Here is a 25,834-nt window from a genome sequence, read left to right on the forward strand (position 1 = left end):
TATGAATTTATATAATATTAATTTTTTTATACTTTTATTTGTACAATTTTTAAACATTATGTAAAATTTTGTGCATAATGCATACAATTTAAAGCGTATTTGTAATTTACAGAATTCTTATTAATTTTTATCCTTGCACGTTCGAATTTTATAAATGTTTTTTGTATTATATGATAAATAAAATTTTCAATAAAATTTTGTTTCGATTTTATTAATTTAATTATTATTTATTTTCATATTATTGATTTTTCCCTTCCCTCCATCTGTAAATCAATTCATAAATGCAACTATTATTTGGAAACTTCTCAAAAATTTAAGAATGAATGCATCCAGAAGCGCTCAATGAGCTCTTATACCTATTTAGGTTATGTTCCAAAACTTCCTCTCCGAGAAAGATTTTATTCTATATGCTATAGTATATGTTACGTTAATATATATTGGGTCATCTAAAAAGTATCCGCGGTACTTTTTCGGTCACTAGATATATGACCATCAACACACATCTAGTGACAAAAAACCGCGGATACTTTTTAGATGACCCAATATATTTTTAGATCTAAAGTCGGTTCTATATTAGTTGCAAGCTAGTCGCAAGTTTGTTGTGACAGCCAATCTGAAGCTTGCATTTTGAAATCAATGTTTCATATTGGCAACAAACTTGCGATCAGCTTGCTAATGTAGAACCGGCTTAATGGAATATGCCAATCAAATGCAAGAGCTCACTGAGCGCTCAGTGAGCAATCGTGCTTTTGGATGCTATTGCCTGGATGTAACCGATGGATAGTGTTAGTGCTGTCGTCTGTCCATATAAACATTCTTTATTTCGTTTTTGTTCTCGTTCGTTATTTAAATCGCTCTATCGCATAAAACTCGAAGAAAATGAACCGTCATCCGAATACTGACAAAAATCGCAATGAGCCACAGGTGGAATTGGAGAGTCAATTTATTATGCGATTACCACCGGTATGTTTCTCATATTGCTATTTCATTCAATCTGAACTTAACCTAGTCCGAGATTATTTAGATGAATTAAGAATCAAAGATTATATATCAATTTTGATATATTATATTGAATATCAATTCTCTTTTTAAGGAACCTTCTAGAGTACTGAAGGAGGCGTTACGTAATAGTTTGCCTTTAAAAGATAGACTGACTATAAAACTGGAGAATGATATGCGTTACGGTGAGGTTAGGCTTGATCACTGGTTACTCCATGCTAAGGTAAATTTTCCCTCTCTCACACTATTCATCATACATTATTGTGGGAAAATTGCTCACGAAAGTGGTTTATGTATTTGATAAACTTTCGCTTAGGTTGTGGACCTGCCAACAATAGTGGAATCCTTAAAAACCATCGATAACAAAAGTTTTTATAAGACTGCCGATATATGTCAGGTAAAACAAGAATATCGTAAATAATATAGGAAATGAAGAGAGAAGTTTATATTACATTATTTTCTTGTAATGTTTTCTTTAGATGCTAATATGTAAAGAAGAGGAAGATCACACTGCTACTGATGAAGAGTCTCCTGTTAAACAGAAGAAAAAGGATCCGAACAAGGTGGATAAAAAATTTCTTTGGCCTCACGGTATAACTCCACCCACTAAAAACGTGAGACGTAGAAGATTTAGAAAAACTTTAAAAAAGAAATATGTAGAGGCACCAGAGATCGAGAAGGAAGTTAAACGTTTATTGCGAGTGGACAATGATGCTGTTAATGTTAAGTGGGAGGTAATATGTGAGGATGAGGATACATCGAAACCTAGTAAAGTGTCATCTTCTGGTACAGTTAAGACTAAACGAGATAGCATAAATGGGAACACATCTCAAAGTTTGGATGTTGGTGAGTGTTAACTTACAATCAATTAATTAAGTTAACATTTATTCGCTTATCGCTTATATATATTCGCTTATACTGCTTAGATAAATGTTAATTTAATTAATTGACTATATGATAAGATCATATATCATATAAGACAAATTTTATCTTTTATATAGTAAACAATATTTATATAAGAACGCGAGTGCAATTAACTTTATGTATATATATATATATATATATATATGTACATTGTACAAAATCGAAATATGAATAAGTCATAATTTTTTTAAATGCTTCAATATCGAAGCTAATTAAACAAATTTTTCATATTTATTTCTAATTTATAAAAAGAGAATTAGATGCTCTATTTCATGACTTAATATTTCAGCCGAACACGATATATTCGGTGAGCCAGTTAGCGACAGCGAAGACGACGATGAAGAAGCGAACATAAACGTGATGGAGCTAGATGAGAATAGCCGCCTTTCAGCGGACAGTAGAGTTTCGGACTCCAATTCGATGCAAGCTGCATATTCTGAGAGGTCAAGTAACAATGCGACAACGAGCAGTGGATTAGTTACAGAGTTCAGTAAAGACATGTTCCATGACACCAACGGCGATACGGAAGCCGAAAAACCACAGGGTGAGAGTAGTCCATTAAAAGCTCCAAAATTAGAACAATTTCACTCGGAATATATTATTCCAGAATCACCCACATCGGTATCCGTTTCTAAAGGTAATTTTAAATAAACATTGTTTCTATTTATAAGATTGATACAAATTTTTAACTTATTTCAATCTAAAAACATTTAGATTCGCGTCTTGCTACTCTTCACGCGGAATTGGCGGAATTGCGGCAAAGAAGGCAGCAACAGGAAATCGAAATAGCTAATATCGAAAACGTCAAGTTGAGGCAGCGGTTCCAGGAGATTTTAGATAATTTGTTGACTCAAGAAATACAGAAAGTACAAGAGGTAAAATGATATTACACACACATATATATATACACTTTATTTAATAACTATTTTTATTTATAAATGTATATACATATATACAAATACATATTCCTTTTCAGATACAAGATCTAGAAATGGAATAGAAGATACAGGACGAGTTTCACGCATTATACAATATATGAAAGGCAACATATATATCTATATAAGATAAATTTTGTCTTTTATATAATAAACAAATTTTTACATAAACTTAAGTGCAATTAACTTATATACATATATATATTGTACAAATCAAAATGTGAACAGTTACAACTTTTTTTAAATGATATTTAATACTGGAAAACAATTTATTTCTAACGCCTATCAATAACATATTTTATAGCATAAAAATCTTGAATAAAGTTGAAGAGAAACAAGTTGAAATACTCTTACTTTTACTAACAGCAATCATTACGTTCATGAAGATAAATATTTTCTACCGTATAACTGTGCCTTTTTCTCAAATCCCACAGATTTGATAGGAGTGTTTAGCTTATAAAATGGATTCATTGAATACTGAAACATAGAAACACAACATTTCTGAAGTAAAATTGTTAACATGTTCATATACACTGAAGTTGAAATGTATATATACACGGAAATTGAAATCCTAACATCAAGAGAGTTACAGAGGTGAACGAAAATTACACTCTATTTCTCTATATGAGTTATTATATTTGTTATGCAAAATGTGAATGCAGTGTCATATAAGAATTGAATATTATTCTCCTTAATACCTACTGTGGTCATTGCCACATTAAATGCAGATATCTAAATGCACATAAATAGCTCATATATCAATTCTTATCGTTATATCACAAAATGATAATCTATAATCTTCTCGAAGACTTCACTTAAACTGGGTTAATTACCAATATGTAGTTTGTTACTTTTGAGATATTCGGTACATTTACATTATTAAAAAATGAAATAGATAACGTATGACACGTTATTACAGCTTTTTATAGCACTAATGCTTACGAGCAGACTAATGTTTTATACATGTCTAATGGAAACTTCCATATTTCCTATGATACTACACTCGTCTGTGAGTTATAATCTTGCAATTAATATTCATGTAATAACTTGTAAACAAATGTTCTGCGTAATTTTCATTTAACTAACACAATTCCTTCTTGATGTTGGAATTTCAATTTTCATCAGTGTAAAATAATATCGGTGAATAATGATGCTTTCTTATTATAGTCTGTTCTTATTTTAAGATCATGTTAAGATGCAATACAGTTCTCTAATTGGTTCACAACATCTTAATAAATATCAGATTATGAATATACTGGTTACAGAACTGCATATTAGCATCTTGAGACATTATTTAAGACGGTAATTGATTTATAACATTTTGGTTTATAACATTTTTGTACTTAAGATAGTCTTGAATATTAAGAATTAACTTTGGTGAACAAGAAACAATGTAACACAGTGATCATTATGTCTTTGTTTAACATTGGTGAACGAGGGTGTAATGATTCACTGTGCTACATTGTTATCTGTGTCTCTCTCTTGAAAAGCATCCTATAAATAGCAGCCATTGTAAAGTTGTAATCACACTGCAGGTTGGTTCTATTTTAGTCAATCATGATGCAGTAAGTGTGGATTAGATAACATGATTGGCGAAAATAGAATCAACAACTGTAATCGGCAACCTGTAGTATGATAACGACTTAAGACTTTTTCATCTCTATTTAAGCATACAAGAGATATTTTTCAGTAAGGATTTAGTCAGACACCATGGAACACTGTAAATAATTTTATCCTTATTTAACGTAGGCAAACAACAAGGATGTAATGATTTACTGTGTTACACTGTGTCTAATTGTATTCTTGCTAGAAAACACTTAAGGATTCAGTGTTACAATGTCATCTGTTTCTTGCTGCAAAGCAGATATCTAAATGCAAGCAAGATATCTAAATCTACGATATCAAAATAACTATTACCTTTATGTAGGTCTCGTACATTTCATTAAAAAAGTTCTTGATCCCGTCTTCATTCTTACTGTCGTGCACCATGACGAATCTGATATGAGTCGCCGTTACGAACGCGCTAACAAACCACTGGTTAAATTTATCCACAACTTTCAGATGCATGTTCGTCGTTTTCCACGTGTGCTCGTCCACAAGATCGAGTGCCGCGTGGGCGATGAATTGATTCAAATGCGAGTGATCCTCTTTCTAAAAGAAAAATATATAATGGTAGAGTCGACAAGTCAATGCAAAGTTGGAGTTTAACCTCAAAACGAACCTTTGCGTCTTTTCCAGCATTGTTAAACTCTATCTCAAACAGCGGATTATCGGCATGGCCAACGATAGCGAAGTAGTAATTTGCGGACATCGCGAAACGGCAGAACGCGTTGTCAAATTATCACCGTAGATTGTAACATGCGACTATTCGTCAGTAAGTTACTGTCAATCTTTCACACACGGCGCAACCATCTGCTGCAATATCTACTTTCTCAATTTCAAACGGTTCAAAACATCGCGATTCGAAAGTATTTCAGTCGATTACGGTAAGATTCAAGAACAGTTGAAAAACGAAAACAATTTAAAAAAATAAAATTTTTCGAAATTAAATATATAAGACTGTGTTCTTAAAAAAAAAAAATTGGAAATCGCATTATTATTTTATGCATTTTTCAGCTTTTTATCTGCTTTCAGCGATAATTTTTATGTATAAAAACTTTTTCTGTATAAAGAAATTAAGCAAAATATCAAATATATTAATCGAATCTTGATTTTATATAAAATTTATAATTCTGTTTGAATTATCAATTACTTACAGGAAACTATTTTACCTTCGTCTGATTAATACCGACGGTAGATACTTTATTATTTTATTCTGTCGATAAGATGCTATAACTATCAGGGATCAATTATGTATCTTGAAATTTCCGAAAAGTTATAAAAATGAGCGAATTTGTTATGTCCTAACCAATGAAATTATAAGTATTTTAGTAATTTCGATTTTGTAATTTTCACCTTGTTTCAAGCATATAATTGACTCCCAGAATCAGAATTGTGCGTTCACTCACAAAATATAATCTAATCTATACGTGTGATAACAATGTAAACCATGTTTTACATGTTATATGTACAGTAAAAAAAATTAATCTATGAAGGTATCGTATTCAATAAAAACCCGTTTTTTTTATCGTTATATTAAAGTAATTTCTATCTCGTTTAAATATTTTTTTATTTGTCGGTATTAAAATCAACTATTTTGATCCTAAAACTGTACTATTTCTTTTTATATTGTTTTATGATCCGATTAATTTATAGTTTACATATTTTATATTGTATTTAATTGTGTATTATCTCTTGTCTCTAAGAGACAATACACAACTAGAAATAAATTTGTGTAAATACAAATTTAAATGTAATTAAATATTCCATAAATGTAATGTAAATGTAATGTTAAAATGTACAGCATAATTAATTCTGGGAAGTATTATTTAAGTATTATCTTACATTCACATGAATCTTATTAAACGATGATTATTATCATTTTCTTTATTCTTCATAATCTGAAATACATAAAATTTATTATATCCATAGAACGCTTTATTTAATATAAATCCCAATTTCAATTTTCGCTGTTGTTTGATCTCTTTATCAAACTGAATTCTTCAACGTCGAATATTAATGGTTGTCATTCGCGTTTTTATTAATATTAACAGAACACGATAACTCATCGTGCTGCTAATTTTAGCGGATCCTGTATATACACGAGAATGGCAATCATCAATCGTAATTACTAACCGCAGCTGCGAAATAACAAAGTAGAGATCGTTGATAAATATGCGAGAATCGACAAATAATAACTTTGTCTCCCTTGAGCGCGCGTGGAAAAAATATATGCTGACAAACGCATAATTTCGGGATAATCTCCACGCGATAATGGTATGAAGAGATTCCGCGGCATGCTGCGCTTTGCGATACGACAGACCCGACAGGACAGACGCACACATGCACGTATCACGCACATGTTATACACGTATATACCGGATGACGAATTGAATCGTATCAGGTCATATCGCGTCGGTGGTTTGTTTCCTCCGCGCTCTCGGCATTTCCTCGCGATATGGAAATATCGGCGTAATGGCCGTATACATCGTCACGTCACGAACATCACGAGTCGAATGGAGACGGCCTCGGTGCACGCTATGCAATACTTTCCAATCAGTACGTATGTACATACTACACGGCACGTAACGTACGTGTGCGCGCGTGCGCGTGATGCAGTATGCATACACTCGTTGCGAGAGAGACGGAGGGGGAGGAGGGTGAGACGCGCGCATCGCCGATTGTTATCGCTGCCCGAATATTCGCGGATTCCTTTGTGCCTGTTAACGCGTCTCTCGCGACAACGCTCGCGGGATGACGCCGTCGTCCAAAGACGTTCGCCTGTGAATCCTGGGGGGGGGGGAGGGGAAGAAAAAATGTAAGTCGTCAGTTCTTTTAATCTTGTAATTGATCACGGAACACCGACGGCGTTCCCAACGTGTAAACATGTTCTCGGGATAACGCGCGCTTCTCGGAAGCTCGAGGAGGAGGATCCGGAATCGGATCCGCGTGTTAGATCCGTGAGTGATCGCGAGGCGTGTTGACAAGTTTTTCTCTTTGATGAATCGAACGACTCACTTCGTGCGACGGCGCGGCGCGACAAACATTCTCCGGCGCACCATCGACGACTGGACGGTGGACGATCCACGATACTTCGCACGGTTTGTGAATGAAAACTCCTCGTTACGCCTACGAGGTGTATAGTGACGGTGATATTGGGCCGTAAATATTTGTCACGATCGTGCGAATATTTGCGCAATTGTGCAAATAAATTAAACACGAGCTAACGAACGAATGCTTCGGTGTAACTTGACTTAATAAGAGAGACGGCTAGACGAAAACTGATGACTATCGCGAAAAATATCGCCGACCTCCTATTATCGCGCATTGCACAATTCATTTTTTTTGTTTTGTTTTCGTCGACAGTATTTTTAACGGAATACAATGTCACTTTGGGCGACGTTTCGAACGCGATGTTCTGCTGCCTTTCGCATTCGCTATTATATATGTGCCTGTAATTAACATAATAGTAGACTGAGCTTGCATAATAATAGACCGAGTATTATTACATATATTTCTTATTTTCTGTATTCGCACCTATGCTCTGGCGCCTTTGTAGAAAATCGCTTTGTTTGCTTGGAGATAACATCTAATATTACACAGTACACATTAACATTATCAGTGAAATAAAAGTGCTATTATATCTAGCATCACGATAACTATTATTTCGTTATCAAAGAACATTTCCGATAAACTGTTTATACATTCAGAAACATAAATGCGCATATAATTCAAAAAGTATGCTGACACTTAATACAGCATTGTCTCCAAGTATTCCATACTTTTCACACACTTATCTCTGATTGCTATTTTTATGGTTTTCTTTTTTATTTCAGATCTCCAGTCCTCTGAATTGAAGATACTACATTATATATACGCTTATATATACAACTCTTAGCACTCATACTTAGCTGACTAAAAATGCGAGAAGCATGAAAAGATATGCTCAGCGAAGATTACCTACATTATTGTAAGTGACGAGTTCAATATATGAGCTTAGAAATGGCCTTGAAGAGTTTATCGTATTATCAAGACATCTTGTTGATCAGGTATGTATATGAAGTTATTGAATAATAATGAATTTATTTTATTAACATAAATATTACGTAATGTTGGAGTTGAAGTTGATGTTGATTTTAATGTGAAATAGTCATCTGCGACATGAAGGAGAACTAAAATAGAAAAATAATACATTAATATAAGAGTATTTAATATAAGAGAAATTTTTATCTGCATGTTTCTATAATTGATAATTATTAACTATATTGATAAGGTCAATATTGATATATCTAATATTGATAAGGTCAATAAATTTTCGTAGCTTATCAACAAACTTTAAGAGTTTTTTTTGATATCTTAGATAATACAGATATTACAGTAAAAGTTGTTCAACATTTAGTGCATTTTCTATTTGAAGTCGGCCAAACGCTTTCAAATAAATTTGTCAAGTATAATCTACTTGTACAATCTACTTGTGCAAATTTACTTGAACGTGTATGGCCGGTTCTAACACAGTACTCTTATTATATTAATCATAAAACAGTAATATGTTTTTATATTTTAGAAGGCAGTAATAAAGTATCATATCATGCATTTATACAATTAAAAATGAATGCGAAGGAGACTGCAATTTATATTCAAGCATTTATAGTGTTATTGAGTTGAACCAATTTATATTATATATCATGGTGCAGCAGCGGCTACCTAGTTTCGATGGTAAGTGTTCATTTAATTTTATATAAATCAATTTATGCTTAATTTTGTCTGATTTATATTAATCCATAGTTTGTAAATATGAAATTGTAACAGTTATAAAATATACAGTAATTAGTTGTTCACACAGGTGGTCGAAGTGGACGGCGATTTATATTAACACTCGTTGCTGGAACGGTTTTCGGCTTTTTATCAGCATGTTTGCTCATTACATCTACGAGAGATGTACCGCATATGTTTAATTGGGTACCAGGTAGTTCTGGCCTTTCTAGAGATCCTCATCATTATTTAGAACTAGAATCAGAGGTAACGTAATTTATTTTTTTTTTTATATTCCAAATAACAATGCTTTTAAAACATTTGTGTCAGCTTGATCTATTATTCAGAATACCATATGTTAAGCATTCGATACAAAACATAAAAACTTATAAACCGGCATAAATGCGTATTAATTTTGCTTATAACTATACCTGTGAGGAAAATGATGAATTTCCTTTCTTTTTGATTAAAACATGTGCAAATAATGTTTTTTTTTAAATATAATTATTATACAGGGTGTTCCGAAATTCGTGAATCAAAATACACAACAAAAGTTCTCGAAAAATTAAGTCAAAAAGTTATTTGTATTTTAATTTAATAAATTTAATAGAGTTTTATTTTAAGTAGTACTTTTTAAGATAATAAGAGTTTTAACATGGCTAACTATAGACTACGTTTAAATAATGATCATATTAATGGTCATCTAAACGTAATTAGCCATATTTAAATCCTTATTATCTCAAAAACTACAAAAATTTTACAAATAACTTAATTTTTCGAGAACTTTCTTGCTATGGTGATTTGGTTGATTTATCTTGATATGGTATTTTGATCTGTGAATTTCGGGACACCCAGGTGTAACTGAAATGATTTTCATCATTGAATTTTCTATGATAGGTTGGCCCTGAAACAGAAGTGAAATTTCATGGTGATGATGAAGATTTCCACAAAGGAGAAGATAGAATAGCTCAGGATATGGCGAGAAAAGTACGTGTCCTTTGCTGGATTATGACAGGTCCAAAGAACCATCAGAGCAAGGCTCGTCACGTGAAAGCGACATGGGGAAAACGTTGCAATGTACTTCTTTTCATGAGTTCTGCGGCAGGTATTTTAAACGTCAGATAAAGGTTGTGATACGCAGGTAGAATTTTTGTACAATGTACGCATGCCATTTATTTTTAGATGCCAGCTTACCCACTGTAGTGTTGCCAGTAAAGGAAGGTAGAGATAATCTATGGGCTAAAACCAAAGAAGCGTTTAAATACGCTTACGAGAAGTACAAAGATAAAGTAGATTGGTTCATGAAAGCTGACGATGATACGTAAGTACATTCTATATTTGTGATAAATTTTATCTCTACAGCACGATATACATGTACATTCTTTTAATGATTTTATCTTTATGATATAATATACAATACACATAAATAAGTAACACAAATTGGTATTTTTTTATATTGGTTAACAAAAAATATAAGTACAAATAATATTGAATAAATTAAAAAAAAAAATTAAATAAAACTTGATAATTTAGATTATTTTAAATGAACAATGTTTTTACAATCAAAAGAGCTACTAAATACATTGCACACATATATAATTGAAAAAAATAATTTTTTTCGCGTTTATGCGTTTTCAGCTATGTGGTGGTAGAAAATTTACGATATATGTTATCGTCATATAATCCAAATTCATCATTGTACTTCGGATGCAGATTTAAACCTTTCGTAAAGCAAGGTTACATGAGCGGTGGCGCAGGATATGTACTTAGTAAGGAAGGCTTACGCAAGTTCGTGGAAGAAGGTTTACCCGATAAGACAAAATGCCGGCCGGATAATGGCGGCGCCGAGGACGTGGAGATGGGAAAATGTCTCGAAAAAATTGGTGTACGCGCGATGGATACCAGAGATCCTCACGGGCGCGGTAGATTCTTTCCGTTTGTGCCGGAACATCACTTGATCCCAAATCATGTAGATAAAAATTTCTGGTATTGGAAGTATATCTATTATGATACCAAGGATGGATTGAATTGCTGTTCAGACAGTGCTGTTTCATTCCATTACGTGTCACCGAACATGATGTATGTTCTGGAATATCTGATTTACCATTTGAGGCCATATGGTATCAGTCACAGCCTGGAGAGATCCTCTCCGGATCGACCGTCGACGTTGATCGAATACTAGTCCGTACACTGTCGTAAATAAATCGTAAGATTCTGTAATTTTTATTTTATACATGATACTAGTCCATTCGAGCCAACGATATATAAATGTAATATATTCTCAGCGGATGAAAAGTGTGATATATCGTACTTCTTAAACACATGAAGTCTTTATACGTATCTGTGTTAAAAAACACTGGCCATAATGGATATAGTTATAGACTAGAAAAGATAGGGAGATAGTGCAAGCACAATAGATATGCGTAGAGATTCAGAATTTTTTTTTAGAACGAAATTACGACAGTTAAATTTTATAAGATGCGATGTGATAATAATTTCTTAAGAATTTAAACTGAATAAAACGTATGATCCTTAGAATAAATGTCGTATTTTAATATATATGTCGTCGAAGAATAGTGCCGCGTATTTTCCTTTCTTTTTAAAGGTATTTAAAAGTATCACGTTTTATTTTCCTTTAAAAAAAAAATACTTTTATCTACCTAATTAGCAATGTAAAGATATACAGCACCATTAGATATCGAGTAGAAAGATATTAGTACACAAGACTCGAAATGATAAGAGCAATCACTTGACAAATGAAAAAAATTCAATTGTTCAATTGTTTTTTTTGCATGTTCATGGAAGCGGAAAACATTTTTTCTACTGTGCTTGCGAGACAATTTTTCGGGCGCTACAAATACGAGAAAAAAATCACATATGTAATTATATATATATACACATAAAACTGTATTTCGTAATATTAATATAATAATGATAATAATAATTTTAATAATAATAATAATCCCAATAATGACGTACTACCCAGTAATAAATACTATAGATACAGAGTGAGTGTGGGTGTGAGTAAATTAACCAATTAATTAGGGAGTTAGGGGTTCTATGTACAAGTCATATTTGTACTATGCGACTGACGCAATTGGCCACCGTGGCTCCACTCAGACGCGCCCCACAATTTCTCTCTTCGTGTCTTTTCTTCTTTTTTTGCATTCAAAGTTAAATTGGAGGAAAACAATCTCTGCATAACTGGCTCGTTCTCTCATTCTCTCGCTTATTCTTTTCTCTCTTTCTCTCCTTTTCTTTCACTCTCGCGATTATTTCCTTCTTTCATTCTCAATTATCTAATCTCGGCGATGTCTCACTTCATAAATTATTTAAAAACAATATTTTACACTATAATGTATGTATAATATATAGAGGTCACCTAATCCGAATAAAATTTGTCAAACAGCATCGAAAAATTGCGCTAACGGGTCCAGGAAACATGATAACAGCGACCCAGTGCCGCGCGAGCATAATATAATATTATAATCGTCATACTTATCTCACACCAGGGGCTTATACGAGGCATCGCTTATAAAAAAGAAGTCCACCTCTCTTTTTTTTTATATCATCTATATAAAATTAAAAAACAACGTAATATCATTTATATTACTTCGTCGTCATTAATAATAAAAGCTTTGTACAAAATTTAATTTACAATTAAAAACTTTTGGTTACGTAATTTTTCTAGAGATTCTGATTTGTAATTCAACTATCTATCGATAGAGAGGCAATCGAAAATCATTTTCTTATTATGCACTCTCTTTTTCACCTTTTCTTTCTCTCTTTCACTCGCTCGTTCGTTCACGCACTTTCTTTCTCTATTTCTTTCGCACTTTTCTCTCGCTATACTTCTCTTTCATTCTCATTCTTTCGTACCCTATCTTTCTTCCTTTCTCACAGTATCTTTCATCGCTCGCATCTTCGCTTCTACCATTCGCAAAGTTTCACATTTGCTTTCGCTGGTAATGGTCGTATTGGATGCGCAGTTCATTTTTTCCTTACGAAATACGAGATACGATCATAAACACAAAGTACAATCTATTTCGCCTGTTATAATAGAAAAATGGTAAAGAGAGTCGCTGTTCGTTCTCATTGAGTTCTGCATTTTCAGCCTTTGCATTTTCATTGCGCTAACTTTTGTATTAATTAGAGTCCGAGTAAAAAAAGCCCGGTTCTCTTTACATATGGTCGAGAAGGATCGTACTCTGTACCTAGACAATCTCTTTCTCTCTAAGTACCTAACTAATGTAGTACAGGTAAAGGGCATAGGAAATTAGTTGCTCTCGTAAAGCCCCAAGTGACGGTACAATAAGGAGTGCGTGAGAGAGGTGCATATACTGCACTACAACGGGAGAGGGTGTGGGTCAGACGAGAGCTGCCGTCGCATGGTAGAGATGCATGAGCGCCTGTACGTGCACTGGTAAGCAGGACAGTCGATCCTTGGTGTTTGCATCCAGTGCAAGCCACGACAGTGCGTTGTACCCTTCCAACACGTACCTGTCAATCACGTAAATTGTACATAATACAAATTTTATGCAACAAATGTCTAGAAAGCAAAAATCACGAACATCATCGCAAATACAAACCTAAGCACGTCAGTGGTATACTGCGAGTCCAATGGATGAGCAGTAGGTGCGTTTTGTTGCTGAAGTAAATCGTCGCTGTTCTGTTGTATTGCGGGACTGTGCAGGTGTAACGCGTTCTTCAGGAATACTGGGCAAACGTTTTCGAGATGTGGACAAGCTGCCCAAAACCATGATGGCATTCGTCCCGTTGGCGCAGTTGATACTAGGTAACCAAGAGCGAGTGGTTGTTGTAGAAGCGTGCCAACTTCTTCTGCTTGCTCAGTCGTCGCTATCTGCGAATAACATAAATTTGCATGTAATTTCACATGGCTACAATATAGTTGCAGACTTAGTTTAAAAAACAAAATTTACTCTTGGCGTGTTGCTGCACGGAAATGGACTGCCAGGCCCATCGTGATTGCCTAAGCCTGATCCACCGCCATCTCCACCATGCGGTGAACCTTCAGGACGATGCGGACTTCCGCTTGGACTTTGCCCACCGCCTGCGCCCGGCTCAGGCCAAACATTGAAAATATCATTGAAGTCACCCATTCCCTCCATACCTTCCGGCATATCATCGTTTAAAGCGGAAAATAATTCGTCGTCTCCTAACTCGGGTACGTTGTGTTGCTCTTGAAATGCGGTCTGCGACGACTAAAATATTAAAACAGGATTTAGCCTAATTATATTCAATAAATAATGTAATTAAGTTATTTATGTATATATAATTAAACTTTCTTACCTGAGTGGTAGCGGATGTAGGGAAAACAAGTATATGAGTACATGTGACATCTTGAGGTGTGGATAACTGGCAGTTTACAGATGCCTGACTGAATCTTTCATCGGGAGTGAATTGATCGGCCATTAATCTTAGAGTGGAATCTGGCTCGAGTGAGACTAAACACGCACTGAGTACGCAAGGTGCCGCCGAGGGATATAAGAGACTACACTGTCCGCATATCTCTTTCAGATGCTTTGAAGCTTTCAGAAGCGCTTTTCTAGAAAGTAACCAGCTCCATCCTTTTAATTCGCCATGTCCAATGCGTCCTACTCGACCAACGACCAGTCTCCATGGTTGTACCTGCAACAAAAATAATTGAATGATAAAAAAAACAGAAATAATATTTATAAAATGAATAATATTTAACAATAAAGAACGAATGTTTTTAATGAGAATAAAATTTGTCAATGAGAATTTGAATTGTGATTTTTCATGCTATTTATAATATCTATTTATAGTATTCTGTCATCATTAACAAATTAATGGGGAAAAATATCAATTTTGCATATTTTGGAGTCGTCTTTTAATAAGAGGATGGTATCGGAATACACACCAAAAAAAAAAAAAAACCCAACAACCCCACAGTGGTCTGAATAAAACACAAAGTGATACTGTGTTTACCTGATATTTATCTCGATAATTATCTTCCTGTCCTTAGCTATTTATTTTTTCCCCTTTTAAGTTTCTGATTCCAACTCCCCTCCTTTAATGCTGCCCCACCACATTTTCTAACATAATCAACCATTATACTATTGTTCTACAGTTAATTCCTTGTTAATGTGTTAACGATGCATACACGTTTTATTTGCAACCGATATATATTTTAATTTTTGAAGCTTTGTAATAGATGTGATTAATAATTTGAAATTGTTAACGATATACTGAGAATGAACTGATGTAAAGGTCGAAATGTTTGTTTTTTCAGATGAAAAAAATTATTATATTGTTTTTGCGAAAAAACTTTGCGTTGGCTCTCGTATTTTTTATTAAATACTGTTAGTTTATTCTATTAATGTTGATTTTAATTTATGTAAAATTTTTACTTACACCTTGGGACATTACACTCAATATAAAGTCCATAAGCTTTTGAAGGCCAATACGCCTAGCTGAAGCGCGCTTTCTTCTTTTCCTGTTAGGTATGTCGATATTAATGGTAGCGGTTTCGAAAATTTCGCCTCTATCGTCCGTTGCGGCCGCCAACAGCCAAGACTGATCCTCACTCAAACAGTAACTCAGATAGAGCACCGCGCATTCTTCGGGTCTCGGCATGCCAAATGATTCGGGAGCTTCACTCTTTGCCCGCAATGGTGCTAATACGAAGGCCGGTGCGTAGAGACGATAAGGTGCTCTATTTCGTTCCTGCAGAGAATATTACTAAATGAGTAAAAATGATTTATATATAGCATAGATTTTAATTTCACATCATAATATCGCAGCGCACAAACGGAATTTTCGATAATCCTTAATCATATGGTAAGCATTAATTTATAGTAATGGAGCATGGAGCCTTACATCTTTACTTTTGAGGAAGATGTCTGCAGCGGCGGCAGTACCGAAACCAGTAAGGCTTTTCACCGTAGAATTATGATTTAATAATCGACGTCCTTGCAAGAAGACATTTAACGCCAAGGCTCTCATCTCATCTTGAATCTTTCGCCTTTCTCGAGCTCGACCCAATTCCATTATGCTTTCCAAGGATATTATCTAAAAGCAAATTGTTAAAATGCCATAAAAACAACTTAAAATACTGATCAGCTGAGTTTAAAAATTATTAATTCCTTATCACATCAAGATCCAGTCTTAGAATTTATTACCTGAACGTGAATATTTGATCTCATATTTTCAGGCATGCTATTGATCGCAGAAGAGTAAGCTCTGAGTAGAGCTAGAATAGCAAGCCGACGTCGATCAGGATCCTCGGTACCGCCTAACGAAAAAGGTTCAACAAAATAAACAACGATGGCTGGAGGTTCAATTTCTTCTTCATCCGGACCTGTGGTCGTAGTAATCGGCGTGTTGCTTGTAGGTTGCGATGTCGGTGTCGTATTACCGGTTGTATTAGTAGTAGTCTGATTCGTTGCTGTGCTCGAGGAGGGAGTCTCACTCCTCGGATTTTCCCCTTCTGTAAAAGGCAACGAATCTCGCTAGATTCAATCCCAAGGATGATGTACCGTTAAAACCGTATCATTAAAATGCGATCATCGATAAGACGTACCGACAGACTCAGGTTTGGTTGATAATACATCGGGTGTAGCTGGCATTGTATCAGGAACGGGAATTGTTGTGGATTGCTGTTGCTGCTGTTTGTTAGCTTGTTGAGAATCACCAGGATCCAACAAACTACGATCTTGTATGACCTGCGTCAAATATGGAGCCAATCGATGATTACACACTTGGGCATACAATCTCAATAGTTCGCCTATATGATTCTCTCCCAAAAACTTGAACCAATCATCCATCGGTTGTTTCGCCAGTTTCTGCACAGTTGACTTCCCGACGCGCAGAATTCCATCGCGTAGTTGTTTCGAAATTGGCGTGTGTCTTCCTAATCGGCAAATCTGCGACGAGTTAAAAATATCAACATCTCAAACTTTAATATTTCTTATTGCAGATGAAATTAATTGAGCGAACCGCGAAAGAACTGGATATAATAACAATACAGAAAAGAATCATTTAAAATGTAGTTTTTCGAACACATTTTAGAAAAATAAAAAAAAAAATTCCAACTACTACGTAATATGTGTGTGTACGTGTGTGTATGTGTGTGTATTACAATAAAGATTTAAAGATCCAAAAATTACTCTTTTTTTGTTTAATAAATTTAATAAAATAAAATTTATTTATCAATATTAATAGCAATACTATTGTTCTTTGAAGAATAATTGAAGAATCGTGAAAAAACAAAGACATCGAGGCTTCTATTGTGATGATTTTTTTCACATCGTATCAAATATAATCGAGTCTTGTTATTGTGATGAGGAAAAAGAAACGTATAAAATTTGAAAACATTAAAATTGTAAGATAAAATAATTTTTGTATTTACCTCATACGTGCAGGAAAGTTCTCGGAAAAACGATTTCACTCTATTGACAATACAATCACTGTCAGGTGCGACGACCACGTAGGCGACATCTCTATGCCCGGCAAACGGTTCTAAAGACAGTTTTTCCCAGAAGCAGACCGCGTACGGCGACAATGACAACCAATCACGATCATATCCGACGACTAGAGCAGGTATTGGTTGTGGCTCACAACGATCATCAGTGCCGCGACCGGCCAAACGATGGAATTGTCGCCATGTGAGCGGTCCAGTGACAGTATACGGCGCTTCCCACATGCGCGTCGTACACTTCTTCTGTACCGCGTCCTGGAGCAGCGGCTGTAGCGATCTCATCATTCGCACGATGTCACCGCTACATTGAGGACCTCGTGCCCTGAGAAACACCCACCGATGCACACCGTTTACACGCGCCGCCCTCTCGTTATGCGCGCCGTCGAGTTTGCCTTGATCGAGCGCAGCGACGCATACCTCATTACCATCGTTGAACTCTAGAGTGTTCACCGTCGGCGTCAACGTTGGATAGCTTTTCACGGTGGCGCATATCCTGGCCGCTCTATACAAACTGCTGGCAGAACTTTGAACGATCAGGCATTGTTCGCGTAATAATTCGAGAACATTTGGTGGTATCGTATCGAGACCTTCGGGGGCCGCTTTCGCTCCGGGACACGCGACCGCGGTAAGCGAACCCTTCTTCTTCTCCGCCGGATCTTCGGCGACGCCCGTGATCTCCATTTCATCTTCATAAAATAGACCCGCTCGATGCGCGAGTCGTCGATTCACTACGGCGCTGAAGCCACAACTACATCTGATTTGATCGTCGTCTTGGAAGAGCGCAGAACCCACCCACGAATTGCTGAGATAAACGCCCGCATCAGCGCCTTTGATATTGCCTACAACCTTGGGCCCAGCATTGCACACACACAGACTGCAACTGTCGAAGTTATGATCGCGGAAGATATTGAGTGCAGTGTCACCCAGAAGAATATTCACTACGAGAGAATTTGATTCAGGTGCGCGAGCGGGTCCCGGTGTATCCGCCTCGATGCTATTGAGATTTTTATTGAGATATGAAGAAGTAGTGGATGTGGCTGGGCTGGGTTGGTCGTAAGGGGGTGGTGGTGGCCTACCAGGCAGAGTGTTTGAACGGTAAGGTGGCGCCGGACTTTGTGGACAAGGTTGCTGTTGTTGTTGTTGTTGCTGCTGCTGCTGCTGCTGCTGCTGTTGTTGCTGCTGCTGCTGTTGCTGTTGCACTGATCCGGGCCTGGTTGGTGGAAGAGGTTTGTCCGCCTGATTGGTGGAAGCAGAATTGCACTGCCAGGAAGGTCTGTACACGCAGTGCGATGGCAGTGTGATGGATGGCAGAGATTGGCTAGGCAGATTCGTGAGAGGTGCGTACTTGGAAGAACCGACCATCTTGCTGATGGCCGCCGGCTTGAACACGTATGACCAATCGTCAATTGGCTCTTCTTGTGGAGAACCCATATTAGGATAGATGTCGGGCAGGTGTCTGAGCGGTCGCGAAGGCATCAGCAGCTCAGTCTGGTCCATGAGAGGGTCACTTAGTTGGCAAGGCGAAGCAACAGGATTATGCTCTAGAGACGGAGGAGTTGGAAACATTTTGGATAATTCTTCTGGTCGTAAAACTGTGACTCCTCGATTGTTATTCTTGTTTGCACCGTCCACCCTCGTCTCTTCGTGCAATCCACCAGATTTATTCGAGCCTGGTGGCGTTTGTATTTGTAGTTGATTCAGATTCTGTGAACATAAAGGTATTCTATCTCTATTCGATCTTCGAGGATGGTGTCTAATTTCTTGTGTCCTTGTGCCATGTACAGAATTACATCAATTATTTTAAAATAAATTTAAACTTACCGTTTCATCGCTGGAAGTATCAGGATCGGAATTATCGAATATTTGATCTAAATCTTTATAGGAAGGCTGAAGACCCTCGCTGGTGAAAAGAGATCCTGGTTTAGTTGGATCGTCCCTTTGTCGTCTGAGACCGTCGACATTTGTGCCATTTTCCTCGCCTGTCGCATCGAACTCATATGGATCTGTTCTTCTTCCGATACATTCGCCCTGATATCACAAGATATACTTTATCGTTAATGCGTTTAATAATGCAAATGAAGAAGCAGCTAGACATTTGCGTTAGAATTGAAAATAGTTGAGAATATTTTTGTAATTTTATCGCAAATAAGGTTAATAAATAATTTTCAATTAAATATGATAATTTTCAATTGAAATGTTTTTTATTCAAGTTTTCGAATAAAAAATTTTTTATATATATGCTAATCGTATTTTATTATATTTTTTTTTACTCTGAAAATATGAGACAAACCGTATTAATTTTACAAACTTCCAATAATTTCTAAATTTTATAAATTATATAAAATTCCACTAAATAAGGTTCTAAAAAGCATCTAAAAGGAAATCTTCTTTCTATAATTTGATAAAATCTAAGTATTTTTGTAGCAAATATATATTTACAAATATATTAAGTGATTTAATTTATCTTAATTGTTTTTTTGTCAATGATAAATATCACTTACAACTGCGACAGGTTCTTGTTTAATTTCCAGCTTAGGAGCTTGAGATTGGAGCGTTTGAGAGTTCATTGGTGGGTATAGAATGTTGCTCCGGTTAGTCGGCGGAGTGCTGATGTTCATGGATTTAAAACGCTTCACAGGATGATTCAGCCAAGCTTCCTGGAGTGAATAATCGTAGAGCCAAGATAGCGGTTGCTCATCTTCCAAGAGAGCACCTTCGTACTCTCGGGATACCAAAATTGGTCGTTTCAGTACCGGTCCAGGAACCGATGGACTGTGCACCTGGTTGTTGCACGCGGAAGAAATGGACTTGGGCCCTTGCGACGGGGTTAGGGGTAGGGCAGTGTTTGTGTGACTTGGTGGAGGTTGCGGGCTGAGAGTCGGCATCGTAGGCTCCGCGGGCGGGACCGACGCCGGCTCGGAGTGTGGAGTCAGGAGGGGCGATGGTGCCGGAGAACTTGGTGAGCCAACCGACGGCACCGGTAAACAATCTCCTCCCGTTGGTGGTCCGCGCGAGTAGGAAGGTGGACCGCCCGGTGGTGTACTAGGTGCTTCCGTTCTACTCAGTACCGACCTACTCAATTTTTAAACAGATTGATTACGGATATGTTTGACAATTTTTGTTAGAGTCGTAAAGAGAAAATGAGTTTAGTATCCATATCCAAGAACGTGAAAAAGCATTGAATAGTCAATTCTGATACAGGAAAGACCAATCCAAAATGACAAACAATATTTTTCAAAACTAGATTATTAAAATGTTAGACTATAGTTTTTTTAGATTACAGTATTCCCTACAGTGTGATTATTTCGATATATTGTGATTTAAAAATAATTTAGAACAGCATATACATTTTCGTTAATTTTTATCAATATATTAATAATGTTATTAAAGTAACTTTGTGCAATTAAGATGATGAATTGTTCGAGAAAAAGCGTATGTTGCGCTTGTCGAAACATAAAATGTGTATGAATATGAACAGAAGCCTGTTATATGTAGATGGATGTAAAAACGATGTAAAACAACTCATAAGGTAAAATAAATGCTGAAAATATCGAACAATATCTACATGCAAAGCATATACCATTTTCTATATTACATGTAACACAAGCTAATTAAATAACTGAAAAGAAAGATATGCTGAAGTGCACTACCAATCATGTGTAAAGCTCAGATCCCGTCTGCTACCGAATCTCATGCGCATGAAAATATTTTTAGGTCGATAGATTATATATGAAAATTCATAAACTATTATGTTTTTTGTTTTTTATAAATGAGATATAGTATATAAAAATAATTCGCTAAAGGAATATATTGGTATAAACTTGTTTCTCGTTGACATTAAATACATATCTGTACTCACTACATTGTATTAGTACATGTAAAAAATTGACAACCTTATACCATAGGATTCACATAATATTGACATTAGAAAGTCCCATTTACCCACTGAAAAATTCTAAGTATATCGTTATACCATTAAATGATATTTGCAGTTTTACACCGTCTCAAGTATAAGAATATTAGTCTTCCGTTCATCTTTCTTCACCCGCGACTCGATCGCGCTTAAAAAGACATGCCTCGCACCTTTGTACAGTTAAAATAAAATCTGATTAATACGTTATATTGTGCGTCAAGTTATTTGAATATATTATATGATGGAGCTGCAAAAGCGATGAATCTGCATGTGAAGAGTTATGGGGGATCATTATGATTATACGTAAAACTGGCGTTATTGCGATGATTGATTAAGAGAAATTATGAAGATGATCTCTTTCTCCCTTTGTATTTGGGGGCCTAGAAATTACCCACCTGGGGGCATTAGCAGGGACAGAGGGACAAGCGTCCCACTGAGTGGTAGACCGTCGGTGAAACGGTACGACCCTCCGTCCACCTTTATCTACCCTCTCCCTCTGAACCTGAGAGGAGGCCAGGCTCTTCCAACCCCCGGGGGTCGTATACCTGCAACCGATGCATTTAACATCTCGTTTCCTTGCGAACGCATCTCTCTATTATTTTAATAGAATCCTTACAGAATCCTGAAGCAATAACTCATATATCAACTGTGAAATTGCAAAAAGACTAGCTTAAAATATGGCATACTTGTAACGATTTCTATTCTATTATTTTGATAAATGATACATTTTCTAATCATACACTTTAAGAAAATGATTCAAATAAAATACTAAATGTTTTGTTTGCGAATTAACAATTCTTTAAAGAATTTGAGTTATTTATTTGAATTATTTCACAGTAAACCTACCATTAATATTTCTTCTTATATTTTAATAATCATTTTTATTAATAAATATTACACATAAACATTGTCAATACACATAAACTTAATCAAGTTTTGAACATCTCATTGAAATTATTGATATGAAATGATACATTATGATAATTTATTTTTTTTTTAATTGGCCACAAAAATAATGTTTGCATGCCTAAATATTTTTTGGCAATCTCATAATTCTTCAATATGAGAGTTCAGCAATATATTTAAATGTCAAGGAAGAATAGCTAAGATTATATTTACGAGGTATGTTATTTTAAGCTAACCTTCATTGATTTATATAAACGTAAAAAAATTGCAGTCAATTTTCTATTCGAATATAACTTCAGGTCTCTTTAGCTTTTGATTGGATTTTGTATCTCATTAATACTCGGTCCTAAATATACTTATGCTTTTTTATAGAAGCTCAAATGCAATGCATAATAATATTACAATCTTTTCATTATAGTAACAATTTATGCGTTTTTGGACAAAAATTATAAATAAGTACCTAATTTAATTTGCTTTAAATATAACTTTATAAATACATTAACAAGTTCGTCATTATTGCTTTTGAGCTATCTTTTCAAAGACTAAATTTCATGCACACATTACAACAGCCATCACATATTACTACTTATCTATAATAATTTGGATATTCTACGATTCTATATTTTGTGCTATTACATGCAATAATGGCAGAAACCAATATGATGGCAAATATTACTAACATTATTCAACTGACGCAATATATAGTAAAATTAAATGTTTACTATTGTATTCAATTATAAAAAAGATCATATATAATTGATTTTGGTCTGCTATTGAACTAATTAAAACAACTTAATGATAAATTTATTAAAAGTTACATATAGTAAACAATTAATTTTTTATACTTGAAATCTAAGAAACAGGAATCTAAAGAGTGTCTTGCACAATGCAATAAAATCGAAATAAAAAAGAAGTATAAACTTCCGCCGTTCTTACTTCGAACATGAACAGGTACAGGAAGACTTTTGTGTCGGTTCCACGAACGTCCAGGTTCCAGGTTCCGTGGAAGATTCTGTCTTGGAAGCAGACACTGGTGAACTCAAAGTACATTCTGCCCACACGCGTTCCGGTAATTCGGTAGCTGCGCTCAGTTCCTGTTGCGTTAAAAGGGGTCGCTCACAAGTGACGGGGCTGCTTGGAGGCGAGAGAGGAGTTTCAGGTGGCGTATCATCCATATCCGTAACCAAGACGTAACAAGAAGGATAACGCATGCGCACGCCACCGACGAGGACCTCCACGAGGGGTGGAAGCCCGGTCTCCGGATTACTGCCGGTACTGATTGGATAGAAATGTTTCCATTCTTCGAGAAGTTGACTGTCCATACGGCTCACTTGACCCGTTAATGTGCCTGCTAGTCCATAAGGAGCTAGGATCACTATGGAATAAATCAAGAAATACATTGACATTAATAATGAATTAATATTTCATCAACTGTCAACTGTACTTATAAATCTTTCTTTCTACATAGCAAGCGATACTTACCTTTAACACCGGATTGGGAGGTCTGAGTACGTTGTAGACATGTCTTTGTGAGATGTCGTACCGCAGGATGCTGCCTGACGTCCACACTTGCGCACACAGTACTTTCTCCGTGAACGAAAAATGCAAATGAGAACGACAGATGGCTGCTGCAAATATAAATAAAAGATTTAAAGATTTGTCGATCGAATCTATACTGTAATTTATAAAAGTATTGTGTACTTTGTACACTTAATCCATTGTACTCTTTATCACATTAAATTAGACACATATGAGATGTACGCATCTTATTTACGTATTTGTGCGTCATTTACATCCACATTAAACATTCATACAAATATCAAATTATCGGATATATAGTTCCAAGATCACTTCGAGCATTCATTTCATGATGAACATTTGTGTACTTCTTTTATGAAATATTTAGATATAATATATACGTTCTGAATAATACTATTGTACATTTTAAATATGTGTCTAATTTTTACATGATAAGATACACATGATACTGAACGTTCTTAAAATAATTTGTTCTCAAAATGAAATTAAAAATATCATTACTTTTGAAACATATTTTGTGAAATTGCAGAACTCAATAATAGATATTGTTATTAAACAAGCATTTACCTGCTGCAACGGTGTTTCTCGTAGCCATTGTAAGGTTGCACAAACCACTTTCCTAAGCGAACGAAGTCACGGGATAGCAAACACCGTTCAATCAAGTTATGCAGAGCCTTGAAAAGAAGTGACCGGCATTCGTACGACAATCCGCTTTCCCAAGAACCCTGCTCGCTTTCTGTAAATGACAGTAAATAATAAAATCGTGAACGAAGCCGTCGACGCATCAGTCTAGCTATAACATTCCTTCTTGTACAATGAACGACATGGAGGAACTAGAATACTCTAATGTGCGCTACGTATGGACGATCGATTTCTAAAAATACGCGGAAATAATGATTACACGTTGCTACTGCTGCTCCAATTAAGCGAGAAGAAACGATATGTCTTCTTTTGGTCCTGGCAAAAAATATGCATGTAATTTTCGCTCGCTGTCGTACATATTTTAATAGTCGCGCTGTACACACTGGAGCAGGTGAAGTACGCTCTTATTTGCGGAGCGCCCAATCCGGCGGAATTTAACGTGAAAGTAATGCGATTCGCGTGTAAAATCACAGCGACGTCACGTCAAGCGACGGTGAGCGTTTCGTGGAAGGTAGAGAAGAAGTTGGCCGAGAAAACAGAAAAGTTCTAGAATCTCAAGTCGCGCGCGCGCGCGTGCTCGAACCAGCTTTCCCCTGATTTTGTTCTCACGCGAACGAGTGCGCTTCGAAGTGCGAAGAGGTGCGTAGGATCTGCGAGCTCGCGCGATATTATGCGCATTTCGTTCTGTGATTTCAACTCACGATTGTTGAAAGGTGTATCTCACAAGCAAACGTTTCCCTCCAACTGCAACTATATACAAAAATAAATGAATACCGAGGTGTAATTATTTAACGAAAGAAAGAAATCAATAAATCTCGTGTAATTAAATACACCTTTTATAATAACACGCAGTTGCAGTAACGTTGAGAATCACTGAGTGGGAGAACACGTGTTCTGTCGATCGATATGACCGGAGCCTGAGGGAGTTGCATCTCTCATGGACCACTAGCCGCGGTGGTCTCACTGCAGCTTGCGTCTCCCAAAATCCGAACGTTATCGAGAAACTTCCATCGCGATAATCGTACATAAAACTGACAGTGAAACATATTATTATTCTTAAAAAGCGCATTCGGCTTAACTATTGTTATAACTGTTACTGTCTACCTCAATGTTAATTATCGCACGCATCTAGATAAAAGAAAAATGACAATGGTACATTTATCC

At 35.8% G+C, this 25,834-nt stretch overlaps 4 protein-coding genes across 13 annotated transcripts in view; 2 read left to right on the forward strand and 2 right to left on the reverse strand.

The window, feature by feature from the left end:
• The first annotated feature begins 722 nt into the window (after positions 1 to 722).
• On the forward strand, positions 723 to 3,196 carry Taf7 (TATA-box binding protein associated factor 7). 2 transcript variants are annotated; one of them, XM_011068234.2, is made up of 8 exons: positions 723 to 963; positions 1,094 to 1,222; positions 1,316 to 1,396; positions 1,479 to 1,845; positions 2,213 to 2,467; positions 2,531 to 2,560; positions 2,638 to 2,798; positions 2,900 to 3,196. In XM_011068234.2, exons 1-8 carry the CDS (start codon positions 880 to 882, stop codon positions 2,921 to 2,923), a joined length of 1,131 nt encoding a protein of 376 aa, XP_011066536.1. In that variant the 5' UTR covers positions 723 to 879; the 3' UTR covers positions 2,924 to 3,196. The 2 variants fall into 2 exon arrangements, with proteins under 2 accessions (XP_011066536.1, XP_011066535.1); XM_011068233.2 differs by having other exon boundaries at positions 2,213 to 2,560.
• Trs20 (trafficking protein particle complex subunit 2) lies at positions 2,820 to 5,315 on the reverse strand. Its single transcript, XM_011068232.2, has 3 exons — positions 5,080 to 5,315; positions 4,776 to 5,009; positions 2,820 to 3,335 (listed from the first exon to the last, which is right to left on the reverse strand). Exons 1-3 carry the CDS (start codon positions 5,167 to 5,169, stop codon positions 3,237 to 3,239), a joined length of 423 nt encoding a protein of 140 aa, XP_011066534.1. The 5' UTR covers positions 5,170 to 5,315; the 3' UTR covers positions 2,820 to 3,236.
• A 1,461-nt stretch (positions 5,316 to 6,776) lies between these two features.
• On the forward strand, positions 6,777 to 11,751 carry C1GalTA (Glycoprotein-N-acetylgalactosamine 3-beta-galactosyltransferase 1). 7 transcript variants are annotated; one of them, XM_011068229.2, is made up of 7 exons: positions 6,777 to 7,016; positions 8,294 to 8,506; positions 9,022 to 9,173; positions 9,289 to 9,476; positions 10,107 to 10,314; positions 10,392 to 10,530; positions 10,848 to 11,751. In XM_011068229.2, the coding sequence occupies exons 3-7, from the start codon at positions 9,143 to 9,145 to the stop codon at positions 11,389 to 11,391; spliced, it is 1,110 nt and encodes a 369-aa protein (XP_011066531.1). In that variant the 5' UTR covers positions 6,777 to 7,016; positions 8,294 to 8,506; positions 9,022 to 9,142; the 3' UTR covers positions 11,392 to 11,751. The 7 variants fall into 7 exon arrangements, with proteins under 7 accessions (XP_011066531.1, XP_011066530.1, XP_087265920.1 ...); XM_011068228.2 differs by lacking the exon at positions 6,777 to 7,016 and adding an exon at positions 7,113 to 7,275; XM_087409794.1 differs by lacking the exon at positions 6,777 to 7,016 and adding an exon at positions 7,321 to 7,619.
• A 607-nt stretch (positions 11,752 to 12,358) lies between these two features.
• The window catches only part of skd (mediator complex subunit skuld), a 34,476-nt gene continuing 21,000 nt past the window's right edge, over positions 12,359 to 25,834 (reverse strand). The window contains exons 3-17 of one of the 3 annotated variants that reach the window (XM_087409785.1): positions 24,596 to 24,764; positions 23,972 to 24,117; positions 23,426 to 23,864; positions 21,979 to 22,128; positions 20,172 to 20,742; positions 19,492 to 19,698; positions 17,602 to 19,374; positions 16,774 to 17,116; positions 16,373 to 16,680; positions 16,071 to 16,262; positions 15,606 to 15,917; positions 14,520 to 14,858; positions 14,150 to 14,431; positions 13,799 to 14,070; positions 12,359 to 13,709 (exon numbers count right to left, since the gene is read on the reverse strand). In XM_087409785.1, coding sequence (XP_087265911.1) covers positions 13,577 to 13,709; positions 13,799 to 14,070; positions 14,150 to 14,431; positions 14,520 to 14,858; positions 15,606 to 15,917; positions 16,071 to 16,262; positions 16,373 to 16,680; positions 16,774 to 17,116; positions 17,602 to 19,374; positions 19,492 to 19,698; positions 20,172 to 20,742; positions 21,979 to 22,128; positions 23,426 to 23,864; positions 23,972 to 24,117; positions 24,596 to 24,764 — 5,636 coding nt within the window. In that variant the 3' untranslated portion in view covers positions 12,359 to 13,576. Of the gene's footprint in view, positions 13,710 to 13,798; positions 14,071 to 14,149; positions 14,432 to 14,519; positions 14,859 to 15,605; positions 15,918 to 16,070; positions 16,263 to 16,372; positions 16,681 to 16,773; positions 17,117 to 17,601; positions 19,375 to 19,491; positions 19,699 to 20,171; positions 20,746 to 21,978; positions 22,129 to 23,425; positions 23,865 to 23,971; positions 24,118 to 24,595; positions 24,765 to 25,834 lie in introns of all 3 variants that reach the window. The other 2 variants (XM_087409788.1, XM_087409786.1) reach the window with 2 other exon arrangements.

This window comes from Acromyrmex echinatior, chromosome 9, assembly GCF_024713525.1.
Source record: "Acromyrmex echinatior isolate Ae372 chromosome 9, ASM2471352v2, whole genome shotgun sequence".
NCBI classification, from domain to species: Eukaryota; Metazoa; Arthropoda; class Insecta; order Hymenoptera; family Formicidae; genus Acromyrmex; species Acromyrmex echinatior.

Excerpts from the sequence above, each read along its gene's own strand:
- Taf7 (XM_011068233.2), top strand. The coding sequence starts at position 880 with ATGAACCGTCATCCGAATACTGACAAAAATCGCAATGAGCCACAGGTG. Across the intron at positions 1,223-1,315 it reads ACTGGTTACTCCATGCTAAG|GTTGTGGACCTGCCAACAAT; the intron begins GTAAATTTTCCC and ends ACTTTCGCTTAG. Across the intron at positions 1,846-2,212 it reads ATCTCAAAGTTTGGATGTTG|CCGAACACGATATATTCGGT; the intron begins GTGAGTGTTAAC and ends TTAATATTTCAG.
- Trs20 (XM_011068232.2), bottom strand. The coding sequence starts at position 5,169 with ATGTCCGCAAATTACTACTTCGCTATCGTTGGCCATGCCGATAATCCG. Across the intron at positions 5,010-5,079 it reads ATGCTGGAAAAGACGCAAAG|AAAGAGGATCACTCGCATTT; the intron begins GTTCGTTTTGAG and ends TTTTTCTTTTAG. Across the intron at positions 3,336-4,775 it reads TGTACGAGACCTACATAAAG|TATTCAATGAATCCATTTTA; the intron begins GTAATAGTTATT and ends TCTATGTTTCAG.
- C1GalTA (XM_011068229.2), top strand. The coding sequence starts at position 9,143 with ATGGTGCAGCAGCGGCTACCTAGTTTCGATG. Across the intron at positions 9,174-9,288 it reads GCGGCTACCTAGTTTCGATG|TTGTTCACACAGGTGGTCGA; the intron begins GTAAGTGTTCAT and ends TACAGTAATTAG. Across the intron at positions 9,477-10,106 it reads ATTTAGAACTAGAATCAGAG|GTTGGCCCTGAAACAGAAGT; the intron begins GTAACGTAATTT and ends TTTCTATGATAG.